General features: G+C 37.1%; 1 protein-coding gene across 7 annotated transcripts in view; it reads left to right on the plus strand.

The window, feature by feature from the left end:
• RAD51B (RAD51 paralog B) overlaps positions 1 to 20,458 on the plus strand; it is a 414,790-nt gene that overhangs the window by 4,482 nt on the left and 389,850 nt on the right. For all 7 annotated transcript variants that reach the window (XM_075151892.1, XM_075151891.1, XM_075151888.1 and 4 more), the window contains 4 exons: positions 1,789 to 1,905; positions 8,620 to 8,756; positions 13,675 to 13,794; positions 14,862 to 15,045. In XM_075151892.1, coding sequence (XP_075007993.1) covers positions 1,789 to 1,905; positions 8,620 to 8,756; positions 13,675 to 13,794; positions 14,862 to 15,045 — 558 coding nt within the window. The remainder of the gene's footprint in view (positions 1 to 1,788; positions 1,906 to 8,619; positions 8,757 to 13,674; positions 13,795 to 14,861; positions 15,046 to 20,458) is intronic.

Consider the following 20,458-nt stretch of genomic DNA (forward strand, 5'->3'; position numbering starts at 1 on the left):
GGAAGTAATAAGAAAATCTTTAGAAAGTAATGTAAGTTACCATTGGAAGAGGTTGTCTAAGGATATGGTACTTTTTCGTTTACTTGGACTCCTGATTTAACAATTGAATTATTTTTTTTTACTGAAAGTCTGGTTCAATCCTAATTTTGTGGATTAAATACAGAAATCACTGGGTAAAATTTTAGAGTCCATGTTAGGCAGGAAAGCTAGACTAGAATATTGTTTCCATGGTTTACAGGGTTTGTTTCCAGTCTACAGGGTTTAAGTCCTGTCAGAGATTAAACAAAAAATGATTAAATTAAAATATGTTGCAAATCCTTGTTCATCAAGACATGTATTCACTCTTAAAGTGAATCTGAGCATAAACTCTGATTCCATTTGAGTGAGGTAAAATTCGTTGGTTTTTGTATTGGTCTGTTCTGTGTCTTAAAAGCTATTTTTTGTATATTTCTCCTCAATAGAACTGAAGAACAGAGAAGGTCTGAATGAATTTCAAATACTATTGTAATATGCTACCTGTCATAACATAGGGAAGAACTGTAGCATAAAAAAAGGAAGGTACAAGCTGTCTTATCTTAGCCTGCTGGTAGAACTAGCTGGAAATTCTTCTGATCAACTTCAGCCAAAAACGCTCACTTGTTGGCCCAACAAGTATGGACTAAAACACCTAGGATGCAATGGTGTGGTTATTTACTTAGTTATGGATGATTCCTGTGGAGGTGCTTCCATGGTACACCATATTCCCAGCAGACTCTTAAGACTGGGATAAATCAGATGCCTGCATTTCTCAGGCATAGACAAATCAGGTTTTCTGGAGTGGTCAGTCGTGGCAGGTTATGGCGGTACATTGTGACAGGGCTTCAAGAATCTGTGTTGTTGGGCGAGGAGTCTGAAACCTCTGGGAACTCTTAACTAGAGCAACAACCTTTAGATCTTGGGCTGTTCCTTTTAAAAGTCAAACTTCTGATGTTCAGAATGCTCAGTGGCTGAGGAATGTGTCAGTTCTAACAGATGTCTGCAAGGTGTGAGCAAGCCCTGTTTCTTTTGGAAACAACATGTTTTGGTGTTTCCAGATCAGCATTTCCATTTTGTTATTTCTTCTTTGGTTTAAATTGATTCCCCAAATGAAAATAATTCTTATGAACTAGAATTCTGATCTTGGGCCAGCTCCTCTAGTCAATGGAGGAACTAGGAATTCAACTATTTTCAGTTCTGTACCTGTCCTGTCTGCTTGGCTAGTCTTCCTCACAAAATTGGAAAATTATGAATGGCTACACGATCAGCCCAGACTTGTTCAAAGACTTGGGAATCTTTAGTAAACCTTTCCTTAACCCAGGTAGTTTCAAATTGGTAACGAATGTTGGCCAGGGAGTTCTTGGTTTTAGGTTTCATGTGAGTGTTCTGCATTGGTCACTAACTGTACATACAGTGTTTACTTATTTAAAAGTTGGAGTTTTACAGGTTGAAAGGAAGCCTTGTTGAACAGGAGCAGAGAAAACCTTTGACATATCATTATTAAAGGCTTATTATTTAATATTGTGGTGAGGGAGGTACAACAAACTTTTAAATTTACTCCGTGAGCTATAAATGGGATAGAAATGCGAGGAAGGGTGATGAGCTAAGAGAGGACTATAGCTGAAGATAGGAATAGTTTGCTCATTGGCAAGTGTTGAGTCATACCAGGTTGATGAAAGCAAGTGCGAGAAGCTTGCTATTTCCATCAAAAAAAAAAAGGTATTTTCTGATTTGCGTGCTTGTTTTCTTTTGCTTTTTCCCCTCCTTTTATAGGCTTATGAAATGAAACTGAGGAAGTCTGTCAATCCCTCTTCAGCCTTTTTATCCACCACGCTGCATAGTTTGGATAAAGTCTTGCATGGTGGAGTGCCCTGTGGATCCCTCACAGAGGTAACTTGTTTAATATATGTGCAGTTGCACATCACACCTAGAAGTCAAAAGTCACAGATAGGTTGGACTGTCTTGTGTCAGGTGCTTTAAACACAAAATACACAAAAATTTTGGATGAGAAATGCTTTTTTTTAATTGGTAGAGGCTGCACTTCTTTTTGGTGGTGTTTTTTTTTTTCCCCAGCGTGTCAGGTAAGTAAGAAAATTAAGGAATTAAGAAATTTGGTGACCCTATTTTCCTTTAAAAAAGTGGAAATTTTACCAGGAAATTCGGGAGAATTGTTGGCTGGATTTTACAGTGGGAAAGTTGCAGTGTGGTTTCATGGTCAGAGCACAAGGTACTGAATCAGGAGTCTGTCCTGACTCACTCTGACTTTACCAAGCCATTAGTTTTTATGAAGGTACAATAAGCAATAAGGACAAAGGCATGAAGCATATAGGCAAGAGAAAGACTTTACAGAGCTTTTATATATAAATATAACTAATTTGTGCAATAAATATGTAATGCATTCTTTTTAAAAAAGACTGTAATTCACATTGCAATGCTATGAATTGCATATATATAACTCTGTCACTCTCTGGACTTTGTATGCAATGCTACTTTTTTGGTTATAATTTTCTTTTAAGATCAAGGGAGCACTTAATCTTCTAGTACTTGGATTTCTCTGTGGCCTTGCAGAAAGCGATAATAACTTGCATAGTTTCTATAATCTGGAAAGACAGGATTGGTGTAGATGCTCATAGGAGTCATTGAGTATTATAAAAATACAAAGATGCAATCTCTGGCTTAAGAATTTGCTGAGCTACAAATGGAGATGCAGAAATGTATATATATGAGGGAGTATCAATATATACGTGCCCTGTTCTTATGTTATTCCCCTGGCCATCTGTTGTAAGCCCTCGGTAGAGACAGAATCCAGAGCTAGATGGACGTTGGTTTTATGCAATGTGGCCATACTTGCCTTCTTAAAGTAAAGTTCTGAACTCAGCTGTGCACTTGAAACAAGTGGAAAAATATATATTGTGTGCCTCATATTCTGAATTTAGGCAGGTTGAAACCATTTTTTTTTCCTTGAACACTTGAACAGTCCTTACCAAATGCTTTTCTTTGTCTACTGTGGCAAATTGCCACAGCAGAGGAGTAGAAGTGAGAAGTTATGAAAAATCTTACTATGAGGAAAATACATTTTTTCCACACCCTATAATCAAACTAAATTGGTTTTGATCTCAGACAGAAATCACTTATGAAATCCGATAGTGACTTAAAACATGTTAGTGTTTAAGCAACACTGAGTTTAGACAGTTTCTGCTCTAGTAATCCCCTCTTATGTAATGAGGGGCTATTACTTTTTAAAGATTCTGAGTATTACATTTTGTATACGATGTACAGGAATATACACCATTCAGGTCTTCATAAAAATGTTTAAGAATGCATCCATGAACTTACATTGATATGTCAGAATTAATATTTTCATCATATTTGGGCCTAGCTTTGTTACCAATTTACTATAAGAAAATTGGAGCAGAAGAACTTAATCTTAAGATGAATACTGCAAGTCTTCAAATTCTAGGAGAGAAGACTTGCTAAATTCTGTTTCATTGAAGAAGAAAGAGCTGTTCTTATAAGTAGCAGTGGGATATGCAGGGTCCTGAGATTGTAACTTTGCTGCTGTTGAGGATAGTGCCTTCAGCAGAAGATGAGTTTTTGGTTCCTAAATATATTTTTATCAGCAAAGCAGTGGCCGCACTCAGTGTAGTTTGACTCCTTTTCTTTTGGATTATTGTTCATGCAGTCAACTGATGAAATAGCATCGTGTTTGAAAAGAAATAATGCTCGCTTGCGGCTAGGATCTGGCTTTCCGGGATTTCCATCTGGTCCACTAACTTTTCCTTGGTGGAGGCAGAGAATGGCTGTTCACATGCTTATGCTGCTTAAACTTCTGAATTGTGCTTCTTTAGTTGAAATGTAGAGCCACTGCTGCACAGGCAGGAGGAAAAAGTAAAATAGAGGTGTGTCTTTTCTGTGATGTGCTGACTTGTCCTTGAGCCTGTGACTGGCTCATGAGTGGTGCCCAAAACAAGGATGTCACCCTTCTATAGGTCAACCCAGATAACCCAATCTATTTTGCCCTCCTTCCTTGAGTAAAAGATGGCCAGAATGTAAAAGTTTGCATTAAAGGATCCTGGAATATTTTTTTCCTGATTAAAAAAATAAATGGATGTGATCCTTTTGGGTCGGAAGACCCACAGTTAATTTACAAGGCTGCTGAAAACAATGCTGTGAATATTTGTCTTTTTTCTTAATTGTAAGCGTAGCTGTTTTTCAGCTATCAGTGCAGTCTATCTGACATGTTCTTGCCTGAAGACCAGGTAGAATGGCTCTGGAGCACTGATAGACTTTAAGCTTGCTCATTGTCACGTTCTTGGCATTGCTCCAGAGGGAGATCTGGGAAAAGCAGTGATTGACATGCTGGGAGTTTTACTGGAGTTTAGCTAACCTTTGACTTCTAAATTTTGGTGTGTGGGTTTTTTTTTTAATTATTATTTTTATTTTTAAATTTTTTTAATTTTTAAATTCTTAAATTTTTAAAAATTTTTTATTTTTTTTTTAATTTGAAATTAAGTTCTGCAAGCAGTTGATCTCAAAACATGGATGTCAAATATAGTTTGCCTGAGATAGTACAAAATAATGCTCTTCAGGAAGTAAATGCAAATGCTTAATTTTCCAGAACTATGTATTTTGTAATACTTCTTAGCTTGGTTGACTATCACAATACTCAGTTTCTAATTTTTTTTTCCAGTGTTTCCTTAAAACATTATCTCTTTAGATGTGAGAAAATCTGGGAAAGTGTTGCTAAACTCTATTTTAAGAGTGGTCATACTCCGTATGTATCAAGGTATTTAAAAGTAGTTGGGGGAGATGAGTATATTCAAAGATAGGCTGAACTTTTATCTGATTGTAAACGAAAAGCATTGCTCCAGGAAAGGTGTTGCACTTTAAGTTTTCTTCTGAAAAAAACTTCTGAATGTTAAGTTTTTTGTATTCTTTTTTGTATTTTGTATTGTTATTTGGTTAAAAATACAGAGACCTGCCTAATGCAGTTATCTTCAATAGGTGATCTCACTAAGTGACTGAGATGTTGAAGTCTGCACAAGACATCTAGTGGATGGGACCAGAACTGCAAGCACTATGTGCTTTCACCAGTAGCTTGGTCTTGGTTGCACCCTCATGCCAGATTGACAATACTGATGCATAATAACTATTTAATCAGAAATATTACAGAAAGAACTAGGTAAACGCCAGAAATTAGATGACTAACGTAAGAGATCAGAGGTGTCTAAAAAAAAAAAAGTGTGTGCTTTTTATTTGCCTTTTAGGTACTAAATGTGGAAAGTGATTAGGGCACGTATTAGGGGTTTCTCAGCAAACGTAAAGGCAGAGAACAATTAACTATGCAGAAACTGAGTTTCTCATTTAAAGCCTGGTTCTGGAGATTTTTAAAAGCATTTTTGCAAGAGTCATGAGATCTGAAGTAGTTTCAAAGGTTGGCAGCGCTGCAAGTGTTCTTCAGCATAAGTTAGATGAGATTTTAGTAGAAAGCTATTGAGTGCTGCTGCTGCTTTGATGCCGTACTGGAGCTTGCGAACACTTTCAGGTCATGTTCTTTTTGGATTCAAGTGATTTTGGAACTTAATAATTTTAATTTGCTCTTTTGCAACTTGCTGGACTGTAGCTGATCAGCAGATTGCCCTTCGGTATTTTTGTTATTAGGCAGATATTCTAAGTCTGAGAGAAGTTCTCTTCAAAAGTATGTTGTGTGCAGCATTTACTTCCTGACTGGTGTGGCTAAATCGTTGTCTTCCTGTTACTTTACCCAGCAGTGAGGGTGGTTGGAAACTTGGAATTTGAGTACATGAGCCGCAGGGTTAAGACTTGTGGTGGTATCTTCTACAGCCAAAGCTGCTTGCTTTTTGAGTGCCAGAGGGATTTGATTTGCGTTACACTGTCTTGGACCATTTTTTCCTAAACCACTATTAGGTTTTAAGTTGGAAATTAAATCATAGCTGAAATTTTGTGGTCAGATGTCAGAGCTTTTGGCCAACTCCTCTGAGGAAAAGTTAAAGTAATGACTTTGTGAATATTGAAGAGTTTAATCCCCTGGTAGCTGAAGAAGAATTAGCGTCTTGTGATTTCATCCAAACCCTACAGATGTGCCACAGAAAATAATATACAGCTTATTGAAAAATAAAAGTATATTTTATTAGGCAGAGATAAATTAAAAACTGTAGTAGTCTTCTCATTTCTCTCTGGATGGACTTGATTTTTTTTCTTTTTCCAGGGCAAATTTAGAGTAAAACAAACTAAGCAAACTTTTTGCAGACATTTTATTTAAATTATATTAGAGGAATTTTAGGGTTTTTTTAACTAAGATTGTATTGTTCAAAACACTTGCTGAACCAGTGGTAACTACAGCAAAATGTGGTAGTCCTTTAAAATTGTTCACTGTGGATTTGAATTCCCATTTTAATGCCCTTTAAAGGAATGCTGATAAAAGATGAAGTGTTATTGTCTTTGGGAATAAAAAGTCTCTCTTGCTCCATTGGCTTGCTTCCTAGTACTAGCTCGTACTGCAAGATTCCCTGTCTTTCTCTGATACGATGCTCGTATCCTCAGATATTTTTACAGCATCTCTGGTGAATTAGCTCCTGCATCAGCCACTGAAATAAATGTTGATTCCAGTGCACCTCCCAGGCAAGGCTGAAACTGCAAACGTTTTTATGAGGTCTCCTCACAATTGTCCAAACATTTTAATTTAACAACTGGATTGATGCCCTCCCCTCACTCATTTCAAGTCTTCTTTTTAACTAGAAACAGCTGGTGAGATTCCTTGGCTATCACAGTCTAAGGAATGTGTATTGCCTCTGCAATTTTTATATATGCTTTGGGTTCATATTAAAATGTGGCAGCTATTGTTGATATGCTATCTTGTAATTTAAGTACACTGGATGGAGGACAAGTAATTGCATAAATATGACTGATTCCTGATCTGTAAGTCACTAAATGCGGTATGTTCTTCTAAACAAAAATAATCTAATGCTTCTTTTGTATTAAAGCTTCAAGTAGAGTGACTGATATGGCTTGGTTTTCAGGCCTTGTTTAAAGACAAAAGTCTTCTGGGGATTTTAACCAACTGTTAACAGTAGCTAATGTGTAACTGTAGCTAATGCACTCCCTCAGTGTTTCCCTGTAAATTTTCTGTGCTTCAGGTCATGCTGCTGCTGCTTAAAATGAAACCATAGCAATACTGTAGTATCTTGTGGTGAAAGGGTGTTTGTACTTAAAAACAAACTGTTGTGCATTTAGGCTCAACAATCAGTTTGATTTTGAGTGTCTGTCTGTTGTAATGTTTCTTTTTTAATTTAAAACAACAGATCTGCATTGAAGCCTTTGTTTTGGCACTACTAGGTGTTTTGAGGAGGTATGTGTCATTTTGCAGTTTAACTTCCCTGGAGAGGCTTACTTTTATCTTGCATTATTATTTAGTCCCTACTAGCATCAGAATGAACCCATCACACTCTGTTTTTAGTGCCTAAAGTCACTTAAACTTTGTATTTGCTGTTTTTCAGCCCTCTTGGTATTTAAGATACCATCATTTCCCTTCCCAGAAGCAGTGACAATGTGATACTGTATTTAAAGACCTACTGTAGTAGTAATGAACATATGATTATCTGAACACAGAGCCCAGCATTCATTTACAATCTCTGCAAGATCTGCAGTGGATAAAGAACAGTATACTGCTGTCTCTAATAGAAAAATCTTGCTCGTGGAAACAGGGGATCTCGTCAAACACTGTATTCTTTTGATCCTTGTGGTTTTTCTCTTGGATCAAAATCGTACTGGAACAATTTCACACAATTGAGTTGAGTGTGCTCTTTTTGAATACTGCTTAACTGAAAGCCTACTGCGGTTAAGCACAGGTGAAAGCTTAAAATCGGCAAGCTGGTCTGGATCATTAAATGGTGTTTGTGTTGAAATATGGTAATAGGGAGTTAACACCAGTGACAAAACACATGCTGCATAGCAGAGTGTAGTCTCTGGGGCAGATAAAATCTGTCTTACGTATATATGTGGTTCATATTGAACGTTCAGTCTCTACAGGATATAAGTGATTATCCTTATGATTTCCAAGGGAGATCTGGTTGTAACCAAGATAATGATGATTCCTAAACAGTCATTTACATCTGTGAGCTCATTAGCTCTGGACTTTGTTTTCAGCTCTAAAGGCCATTGATGTCATGTGAATGTCAACTGTGAATCTTCTAATTCTGCTCTATTTTAGAAGGTAGCACAGAGAAAGAGATGGAAGAGAACTAGCTGTGGCACTAGGGAATATCTTGTAGGAGGAGGGGGAGAGGAGGGGACCTCAAATATGAGACATAATAAAGGATGTCAAAGAAATAAAGTACAAGCATAATGCTGTGTCTGAAGAACTATTCTTCAGTGGATGAGTTTGACTGCAAGGCACAGATCCAAGAGTAACTGCAAGTTGCTCCTTGTGGGCTGCATTCTATCTTTTTGTGGCTGTCTCCTCCTTTGGTAACTGGAAGAGGAGAATTTGAGGAGTTCTGGATGATGGGTCTTTCTTAAACATAGAATCAGGGTGAAATGAATCTGGTGTCTCTTGTTTATGTTACTCATCTTTTTTTCTTCCAGATAACTAGCCCACCAGGTTGTGGCAAAACTCAGTTTTGTATTATGGTGAGTGTTCTGGCTACACTGCCTGTAAGCATGGGAGGACTGGATGGGGCCGTTATATACATTGACACAGAGTCTGCGTTCAGTGCTGAAAGGTAAGATGCAAAATTCTAAAATACACACTTGCAACTTCTTTAGCACCTTTTACCTTGGAGCCTTCAATTATTTTCTGAACAATTAAGCATTTATAAAGTAAATACCTATGGCAGGTATTAAACATTCATCTGACATATGCAGTTATTCCATAGATGATGACATTAATTTAATAGAATGGTTTGCTCACCTTCCTAATTTGTATGATGTTGCAGATTCCAGTTGTGGTATGACGAGGTGGATGGCGCGCTCTCTAAATTTATAAATGGTCTTAATAGTCCTGTACCTGAAATCTTTCTTTGCAGTTTAGTTTGTGGAGTTAGTAGGAAGGTTTTGAGGATGTAAAGGCCCAGCATTTTGAGTACAAAGGAAATGGAGATTTTCCTGTGAACAACAGGACTGACATAGCCAGTTTTCCTTCAGATTTCTATCCTATTTCTGCTGAGTGGGGCCCCCTGTCCTTTTCCTGCACTTCCTATTTCCCTCTGCAGTAACCTCGCATCTCTCCTATATCCTTAGTGGCCATGCAGTACTATATTCCCTTACATCTGTAACATCTCTGGTTCTTCCAATATCTTCTGTTTTGCCCATGTTACCAAAACTGCTCAGCTATGCACTTACGATATATTCTAACTGCTGAATGCACAGGAGACTTTCTATGCTGTATCTGCTTGAGAGTTACAGAGATATGCATGTGTTGGTTACCACTCTTCCCATGTTAACTGACTGATTAACTGTTGAAATAATTCTGCAGTATTTCATTAAAGGTAGCTCTAATTTAGTTAGCTACCAACTTTTTTAAACCATGAGGATTTGATGTTTTTGAGATTATTCCTTTGTCACTGTTGTTTGGAATTAGTGAGTTCAAAAGTTAAGGGTCTGGGGGAGGATGAGAAGTACAGTAGTCTCATCCTTGTTTGTGTAGAAAAATGGGCAGAACAAGGTTCATTGAAATTTATATATTTCAGATGACTGACTTAGGCCCATGGCCTGAATCTGGAGTATCAAAGCAGATGTATTTGCATTGTTCAATCATTTGAAGTTATCATGGATGTGAAGGTGGGGTTTTAACCCTGTTTTTTGTCAAGTTAATTTCACGAAAGTTTGAATTACTTTAAACCAGAAGTGTAATATATCAAAGAAAAAAAAGCTTCAAGCAATGGCTCTGCAAAGTATGGTGCTCCCTTCTTACATACCACTTAATTTTTATTTCAGGTCACTGAAATGTAGATAGTAAAAAAGGGTAGGACCTAATGGGTGAGTTAAGGCTTGTTGCTTAGAAGCGAATGCTAAAGAGGAGGAAAACAGATGAACGTGAAAATAAAACTGCTGAAAATAGAGTAGGATTGGAAAGGAAATGTGGTAAAAATAACATTATTACTAAGGATGAGAATATTTATGTATTAAATCATATTTAGTATTGCTCAGTTGGAAATGATAGCTGAACACAATTTCAGCAGACAAGCTATATCTTATACTTTTCTGTGTTGCAACCTCTGAGAAGCAGCACCAGCAGAGTGAGGGGAGTGCTTATCTCCTTCTAGACTACCTGTTAGACTACATCTAGATCCTGTATACTGTTTTGGGCTCTCCATGTGAGAAAGACATGACAAACTGCAGGGAGTTCAGCAGGGGACTACCAAGATGGTTGGGGGCTGGAGCACATGCCCTTTGTGGAGAGACTGAGGGCTTGCTCAGTCTAGAGGAGAGAAGGCTTTGGGGGGATCTAACAGCAGCCTCCCCCTACCAATGAGGAGGCCATCAAGAAGATGGCACAGTGGTGCATGACAGGGAGACAGCAGGCATATATTGAAATCCATTTCTGTGCTGATATATGGAGAAGCTTTTTCACCAAAGGACAGTCAGCAATTGGAAGAGTTTGCCCAGAGAGGTTGTGCTGCCTCCATCCTTGGAGGCTTCCAAAATATGACTAGATAAAGCCTCAAGTAACTTGTTCTGACTTCATAGCTGGCACTACTTGAACAGGATGTTGGCCTGGAGATCTGAGTTCTTTTTCTAACCTGAATTTTCTTACGATTCTGTAATCCTGTACTATTAATAGATGGCAAGTAGAAGAGATTGTGGTTTTGTTCTAAACACTTGAGATAAGAGGGCAAATATTCATTTAATACCAACTTATTTTAAAGGGGTTAATGGAGACATTTAGCTGGCACGATTTTTATTTAAAACTCGAAAACCTCTGCAGAAAGCCTGAGAAGAGTGTTTGTATCCCTGCTGCTTTTTAGGGCTGAGAGTTGCTAAGTTGTAGCTGTCATACTGGCTGTAATGCTGTGCTGCTTCTAGAAAGATACTGCATAAAGCTGGCTAATTTTATTTCTTTTGCTGAAAGGCACTTCTCTCTTGTCATTCTGCCTGGCAGGTCTTACTTCAGGGCAGTGAGCTTTTTGCTTCCACAAACTTTCATAGTCTTATTACTTATTCTTTAACATGACAGTTTAGTTCAATCTAATAGCAATGCTGAGCAGAGTGATCAGAATTGAGGCTGGTCTTCTAAGATATGCCACTGGTTTCTGTAATTTATATATTTTTGTCTTGTGGAAGAGAAAGCCATAACAGTGCAGATGGCGTCCATCATTCAGCTTTGTCAGAATACGGACAATAGGACAGATAGATAGAATGGCCGTAATAAGTCTGGAAATCAAAATTGTTGTCATCAATTTTGTAGCAATTCAATTCAACTCTAGCCAGCTATTAACTGAAAACATATCAGACTTATTTAGAAAGTCTGAAGACAATTTGTTTGGTTTGCTTTTCTCTCTTGCCATACTTATTGCTTGTGAAAAACACTAGATACAAATTTCTGTGAACCAAAGCTGAGAACAAACGGATTTTCCACCTTATGGGCCTCTGCTGTGATTGCAGAGAACACGTTCTGTGCAATTTTTGGTCTCATCATGACAAACGGGATTTAGATCTTGAAGACCTTTGAACCTGCATGGAACTCGGTGAATAGTACTGCGATCTCTGCAAGATTTTGACGTGTCATTTTAAGTCAGTCTGTGTAATGATGTTCTTTGTGATATGCATGTCCTTTAGGAAGCGTACTGAAATCTCATTTCATGCAGACCATTGAATGACAGATCACTGTTGCCCAAATGTCTGCATGATTAATTGTGCAAATGGAAAGACAAGATTCTGTCCCTGGAAGTTCTGCAGGACAAGTTTAGGTGTAATAAGTAATGTATCTAATGAATGAGATTCAGGCTATTGTAATAAAATTGCTTGCTCAGGATAAGTATGTTAACATTCAAGCTTGGTGTTTCTATTTCTAAACCAAATAAAACTGATTTAAAAGAATTTTTCTAAAATAGCTTTAACATTTTGGGTTTTAATGAAAGGGGCCTAAATAAAAAGCATCAAGATAACCAGTAAGTTGTGCCCACAGGTATCATCCACTAGATGCCACTCTTCTCAAGCTATAAGTGGTGGGATATGTCTGCTTAAAATACAAACAATTAAGTATTTTCTGTTATTAAAAAATAACATCTTCATTGTGGAAAAAAAATTACGGTGCTCAGGTTGTAACTATGAGTTTCTAAGTTAAATTCTTGGAACATTTATTTAAGGACCTAGATAGAATTGCCTTGTATTCAGAGGGGTGGAACTTCTTTCCACTGACTTCCAAAGAGTTTGCAGGCAGTCAGCATTTCTAAAACGTGTACCATTTAGTGTCCTCAATGATTTTATGTATAAAATCTCATTTAACTGAAAATATTGGCCTCTCATCAGTAAATTGTTTAGTTTTACGTCTGTGCAAGAGGTTTTTTCCAATCATAGTTTCTGAATATAAAAGTATTTTGACAACAAATAATAAATACCCAACTTCCTCTGACTTCTTTTAGTGTTATCACCAGTTATCTGATATGCTTCCTTAGTCTACTCTGATAATAAACAGTGGTATGCTTAACAATTGTAATTCAAGGTTTTGAAGGGTCATGAATTTGCTAATAAGGTAATGGAGAACATTTAATCATGGAATCCCTCATTCAGTTCTATCAGTGAAGCAGCCACTTAAACTGTTTAGTCATTTCATTATATCAAGTCATGCCAGTTGTACCTGTGCTATCTGAATGGATGGATGTTCATTTGTAGCCGCCTGGCAGCTGGAGCCTCAGTCGCTTTGTGACACAATGCTGATTTTTTTTTTTTTTTTGCTATGTTCTGGAAAGTATATTTTCTTAAGACTTTATAAGCTCTTTTTACAAAGAGGTAACTGGCACAATGGAAGTGGTTTCAGCAAAAAAGTGGTTTCAGCGTGGTTTCAGCGGAAAGGAGAGATTATCTGTGAAAAGATTTTCACTTTGGCCTACTTCCCATACATGTACTGCTTGTGTAAGTACTTGCAGTCAAACTGGGCTTTGTGCTTTGCAGTCCTGCTTCCATGTTGGCTGGATCTTGTAATGGATCTTCTGTTTGTTATCAGCTTGTTAAATTTCTGTGGTGACACAAGGCCCACTTTGATTTCACTGCAAGTTAAAGGTGAAAGAGAAGACGATTTGAGTTGGAAAGTATATTTGTTTAAATGAAAGTAATATTTACATATAATATTTAAAATAGGAGAATGCTTGGCCATTGAGTGGAACCTCTTGTACAAAACTCAAAGAACTTTGTATTCAGTAACTGTAAACTGTAAAGTTTCCTTCTACAGGAGATAATTTTGTTTCTTTGTGTACAGCCACATTATGTCTTTCCCTCATATACCACTGACTCTAGCATCAGTGTTCTGACTTCCAGTATTTCAGACTGCTAAAGTATGCTTCTCCTTTGAAAAAGATTTCCAGTATTACTTGGTATCTGCTTATCATTCAGAGGTTTGTTTTGTTTACTTTGTGAATACTTGATGCCTTACTATCCCACATTATTGCTTTTGCAGCGTTATGTCTTCTGTTTTTTTGATAGGTTGATTGAGATAGCAGGAAACAGATTCCCTACTTATTTTGACTCAGATGAAAAGCTGTTCTGCATGACCCGTAGCATTCACCTGTATCGAGAGCTGACCTGTGGCAGTGTACTGAAGAGGTATTTTCCAGAGTTTAAAAAAAAAAAAGACCGTTTTGACTGGATTGTCTATAACAATATTTGTTTTATGTCAAAGTTTTATGGAGAGTAATTCATTTATTTGAGGCCTTTTCATGTTGCTAACAGCATGGTCCCCAACAAAGTAAAATTGCTACAGAAAGACTGACATTGCTCTTCTCATTTCATAGCATATGACTAATCCAGTTGATGCTTTCTAATTTCTGATAGACAATTTCTATATGATCTGATCCCTGTAAGCCTTTAAAGGGTAGTATTCATGTGACAGGTCTTATCTTATCTTGGATTGTGGAGAGACCATAGTATAAGAGTTACATTTTCCATGAAATAGGAGTTTGCTCCTCCAAAGCACAGTTTGTTTCTTCTTCCAGGAAGACTGGGACTCCTCCAGCAGTGGGAGGGAGGAATCATTTAACAGTCATCAGCCCGAATGCCTCTGTTGGCAGTGTTGTATTGTCATGTTGTTACCTTATATTAATTTGTGAACACATTTTGCAGTGAAAATGAATAAAGTTGTATATTAGCATCATCTTGTGTATTTTATGTTAGTGGGAGAATTATTCTAAGAATAGTTTCTTCTAGTGCAGCTTTATCAGGGAACAGCTAGTAGCATATTATCAACAGATTAGGTTTGGCATACTGTCTTTGGAGGTATATGGAAATGGATTTGACCTTCTGCACATATGTGCACCAAGGATTCTGGTGCTGGCAATGGGACGCTGCTACTGTGAGCAAAAAGGCACAGTTTCAATGTCCACTTAACTTGCTGTCTGCCATTCAGGGGATGGCATGATGGCATGATGTCTGCCATGGCAGGAGAGGTCCTCCCTTGGTTTATGTGGCCCACTGCAGCCTCAAATTCCTTTCCAAATCTCTTCAACACATGCAGATGTTAGTGGAGGTGGTGTGTGAGGGGGGAAAAAGAGGGGCTGACTTTCAGCTTATTGAAGTAAACCTTTTATTTAAACAATTTCAGGGTTATAAAATGGTTCTATTGTGTAAATAACGTTATCAATGACTGGCGTTTTTTGTTGTTTTTTCTTTTTTAGGATTATGTCTTTGGAAGAAGAAATTATTTCAAAGAAAGTTAAACTCATAATAATTGACTCTGTTGCTTCAGTTGTCAGAAAGGAGTTTGACACAAAACTCCAAGGCAACCTGGCAGAGAGAAGTAACTTTTTGGCTAGAGGAGCATCAGTGTTGAAGTATTTGGCAGAGGAGTTCTCAATACCAGTAAGTTCTTCCTCCTTTCTTAAGTTTTTGCCTTAACAGTATCAAGTAATAAAATCTGAGAAGAATGAAAATGACAGGAAGATGAAAACCAGAAAAAGCTTCTGGCAGGAATCTTCAAGCAGGTACCAACTGGAAAATAGTTGGGGAATTGGGGAACAGTAACTGTTCTGCTTGATGTTTTTTGTTGTATTTATTTTTTTTTTAATTTAGGACTTCAAATAAGGGTTTACAAGATTCTCCAGCTGTGTTTCAGTGCTTTGTTTTCTATTTTTTTTTCTTAAATCTTATATTTTATTTTGTTGCCATTAGATATTGCTTACCCTGATGGTTCCCTTCTAATGCAATGCTTACTCTAACTAGTGCGTACTCTGACCAGGTGAAGATCTTTTTCTACCTGTCCCTTCTTACTTAAGTTTATAGGTGCCTTATGCTCTGGAGCAGCGTAATTTCCTTTTGTGACTGATAATGTATGCTAATTAATGCAGAAAGGAAGGTAACAGCTCAGCAAATCCTTGTCTGTGGACTTGCCCATAAAATACAAAGAAGACACGGACACTTAGTGCAGGGACTGGGTGGAACTGATTGAAAAGTGCTTTAGAAGATGTAAGCTGTATAAATGTGTGTGTGTGTTTGTGTTCTCTCATTATATGATCCACGGAGGATCAAATTAACTCAAAAGATGTCATTGAGACTCAACTCTTGGAGTATTTCCTAGTATGGGTAACCTACTCGTCACTCCAGTGTAAGAGAGAAACTGTAGCAAGAACTTGAGTAAGACTTGTGGCACCTTTTCCCTCCGACAGCAACTATCATACCAGAAATATACACGTCAGAGCTGTGGAAGTGGATGACTTAACTTTAGAGGAATAGATTTCCTTCTGCCATGTAATTTCTAAAGACTTGATGGAGAAGATTGAACACTGCATAAGTGCCTTTAAAGTTCAGGTACAAAAGATAGCATCCTAGTTAGTGCACCCAGTAATGTTTGTAGTGCTTTAAAAAGCCAGGAAAGAATTGTGTGTAAGTATGTACACTCTCATATTTTGGGAAAATATTATGCAGTCCGTTGAAAAAGTGGAGAAGTTTTATGGGAAGATACTATTTTTCTCTATTTCTCTATTTTCTTCTCCCTTAGACACCCCCTCCTCCCCCCTCCACCTTCATTAAAATGGTGAGGATGAGCTGGATTGGAGCCTGTGACAGTTCAGGCTGCTGCCCTCCTTACAGTCAGAGGGACGGTGTTGATATTCACAAAAGTCTTAAGAGTTGGACAATATGAAGTAGCCTAAGATTGTGATTCTAATTCGTCCTACGTAAGAAGAAGATAAAGCTCGAATGTTTAAAGGTTTCCATTACATTAAAGCTAACGTGTTTGCTTTGAGGCATTTGTGATACCTGGTGTGCTGGCCTGTCCTTGTTTCTCACTGTGAACAGTTTGGTAAGGAGTTCTGGGATTTTGGGCAGGAACTTGTGCTCTGGTCACAGCTCTGTCTTTTTGAATTGGTCCATGAGATATCTTACCTTTTAAATAAAGTCTTTAAGATCCGTGTAATTACAGGTAAATACACAGATTGAAAGCTTGTATATTTTTAAGCATCTATTGATTAAGTTTATCAATTTTTTCAATGGAAATCCAAGTGTGTTTTCATTTATCATTGTCTTTAACACACATTGCTTGTGAGTTAGTTCTGGAGTATTTTAAAGATTTGTTAAATTTTATGTTACAAAATAACCTGTAGTAACTCCTATTAGTTGAGAATTCTAGGAGGGCCCTGGCTAGAGACTTGGGTTCTTGCAAACACGGATCCCTAGGCAAGGCTGTGTATGAGTAACATGCAAAATCCAACATCAGAGTGTTATGCATCTGCAAGTGTTGGTGCATACTAGAGGTAAGTCTGCTGTTGCATACATTGTATTAAACTCCGCTACTTGCGGTTCCAGAGTATCCAAGGTTCTCATTGTAAATAACTGTGTTGAAATTATTTCAGATGTTTTTACTTACCTAGAAAATCATAAATATAAATTTGGGACTAAAAGAACATTAAGGTTGCAAAGTGATTTAGATCACTAATAAATTGAACATATGAAACAATATGTAACACATTTCATGGCAGAATCAGTGCAACTAAATACTGAGTTGGGCAACTAAATACAAGTAGGGGGACTCAGTCTGAGACTCTGAAAAAGATTTGGAGTTGGTGATTCATAGGAGTTGAACTTGAAGTCAATCTGTTTGGCTGTAGCTAAAAGGTCTGGTGAAAAACTTCGAGTAGTTGAGCAAGGGAATTGGAAATAAGGAGGTTGTGTATTATCTATTTAGCTATAACTGTTACTGGAGCAGTACATCTGGTGTTAACAGTCCAGGGAGGATGGTGAAAAAACAACTTCCAGAGAATAGCCTTGAAAATGACTGGGAGAAGGGGAGAGCAGTCTTAGTAATTAAGACATCAGGTGCTTACTTTGTTTAGCTTAGCTAAGGAAATGTTAAGGGTTTCTCCATCAGTCAATATATACCTACTTGAGGAAGAGGTATTTGATAAAAGCAACCTCCTCTTTAGCTGACAAAGGTATACCACTGTTCTGTGGTTGGAAGCTGAATTAAGCAAGTTCAGACTTCAAATAAGGGGTGTGGTCTTACTGAACTAATTAATCACTGGAATGCATTACTAAACATAAATAGCTTCTTGTCACTGAGTATTTTTAAATGGGCTTTTTTTTCCCATTTCCTAAAAAGGGGTTCAAAAAGGATTAAATTTGGGGAAACCGTGTACTACCACATTATGCCAGAGTTCAAATGAGTTTAATGCAATTCTTTCTGTTGGTGTTATAAACTCTCTAGCTGTTTATAATTGTGTGTTCATGGTGTCTGGATATTGAGTTTGATGTGCAAAAGTGACTAGCATTCATAGCTTTTACCAAACTCAAGGTGAGCTGTTTCAAACCCAAGTAGCTTTATATAGTATGAAGTATTCGGGGAAAAAAGTTGACCTTAACTGCCTCAAAACTGATGGTCATTGTTCAGTAACCTCTCTGCACCTCTATTTTCAGTTTGTAAAATGGGAATAACAGAGCTGTTAGTTGTGAGGATGCTGTGAGGATAGGGTCATTACTATTGAGAAAGCACTCATACTGTGTCCACGAACAATGTATAGATGCTCATTGGAAAGTAACACTTGCCATCCTCAGCGTAAAATTTAAATAATGTGTAGTAAATGAAACTGTAATCCATCTTTTGAGATGAGAAAAAAATATTGAACATATTCATTGAGTGGCACCATCTTAGCCACTGAATAAAGCAAGTGAAAGTGTTGTGTGATTGTAAATTTTTGCTTGTCTTAATGGTTTTTGAATTTTTTTGTTTGTAAAGTACAAATAAACACAAAGCTTTTTTTTCTTATGTATGGATGTTAGTAAAACATAAGTTGTTTCTCAAAAAGTTAAATATGATGCCTGATTTCCTTTTTTGATCCCTTTTTCCACCTAACTTAGCAGGTTCCATCCTAGGCTCTTTAAGTGATACCAGGGCAAGAGGCAGCACAAGGTTTGGATTGCTTCTAGTCTATTGACAGGCCACCTGGCAGCCATCCTGGTGACTGAACAGTCACTGAAGCTCTTTCCTTCGTGGGGCACTATGTAGCAGTGTCCCTTTTTCACCTTCCCTGCACACAGCTGTGGCGAAAACCTACTTTTTTCTGCCAGGTTTGGTTGAAACTAGCCAGTCAGATCAAAAGCGATTGCTAGAAACTGAGAGGGACAGTTTAACTATAAATCAAATAAAAAGCCCTTTATTTTTGAAATCTAGTGAATATGTAAAGCTATATGAAAAGCTTACATTTATCTGTTTTAGAGCATGTTGTAGTTGAGAGCATTTGGATCTGAATGTTTTCTGTTACAATGTGTGTCGATGCTGTCTACCAGATTACATATTTAAGCAGCAGGAATCAGTCCTATATGTTTCCTGACTTCCTAAGCCTTCTAAAAAGAACAGAAAACAAAATACACTTTGGATTTTCTTTCTTCTGTTCTTCCATATTCATAGGAAAGTATTTATTATTAGTAAGTGGTATTCATTACTAAAAGTAGTTTAGTGTTCATGCTGGTTGAGAGAGAAATGATGTCTCCATTTCAGTGAAGAGCTAAAACTAAAACCCAATATGACTAGAATTGTTCTTGAGATTTAACTGTTAAGCTTATAAAAACTGTTATTTATAGAACCTGGTCTTCTAGTTGCTAGTGCTTGAGGAAATGTGTGAAGCTGGCTAAACTTCGCCACAGAAAAGCACTCTAAAAGTGGCAGTTGCAAAACCAAACTGCTTTAAGCATTCTTTTAAATGTCAAATTGAGACTGAAGATGAAACTTGCTTTGTAAATCTGTAAGGCTAATCGAATTACAACACTGGCTGTCCTTTATACTTTCGTCTGGGTTGTGTTCTTAGATCTGTGAAGTGAACCTTTGTTATTTATGATAAGCATGTTGGTTATCATTACTACCAGCAAATGTATAATAGTAGCTTTTGTTCTCTTTTTTCTTTTTTAAAATTGTTCTCTCTGAGAATATGAAATAGCTTAGGAGGAGAGACTTTTATCTCTCACTCGTGATTTATAGTGCAAATGAAAGACAAACCTTATGTAACTATTCTCTAATGCTTTTATTTGCTATGCTAAATAAGTTAACAGTAGTCAAGGAACCCATAATTTCCACAGGTAATATTTTTCGCCTTTAGATGCCACATGCTCCATTTAAAAACTAAAAATTCACTTTATCAGTATTGATAATATGACAGCAATTAAAGCTGTCATAGTCAATTTTCTTTTCACACTCAGTTCTCACATTTTTTGTTTCAGTGCTTCACACTCACGCATTCTGCTCTGTAAACTTTATGCCCAGGATTTTAATTTGCTTTGGAAAGCCAAATGTTTAGCTAAATATATATTTGTTTTTAGGTTGTGTATGTTTTTTCTTCTCAAAATCAATTTATATGCAGAAATTACTTGACATCTGCAGTGCCTTTTCTGCTGTCTTTGGTTAAGTGTGTTTAATTATATCATCCCAGCTTCCTGCAGTAAAGTGTCTCAAGATTGAAGTGCTTCTGTTGGCAAAAAGAGAATATTCTAACTGTTAATTTTCTCTTTCTTCATAAGCAAGTATTTCCATTTGGCCTCATCCTTGCTTCTGTTTTATTCTGTTTCCACAGATGGTTGCTTGTCAGCTCCTCTGCACCTTTGCTATTACTGTTCTGATATTTGAAAATATTATTTTATGGAGAGCTAAACAAATTCCAAAATGGAAGATTTCTGAAGAAAAGTTGTTTAAATGTCAGTTCCTTTTGAATTGGTAATAAATATGTAGAAAGTTTAGAAAAAATGGGTAGTTGATTTGTTGTTACAGTATGTAACAATACTGTATGCTGAC

This window comes from Calonectris borealis, chromosome 5, assembly GCF_964195595.1.
Source record: "Calonectris borealis chromosome 5, bCalBor7.hap1.2, whole genome shotgun sequence".
Taxonomy (NCBI): Eukaryota; Metazoa; Chordata; class Aves; order Procellariiformes; family Procellariidae; genus Calonectris; species Calonectris borealis.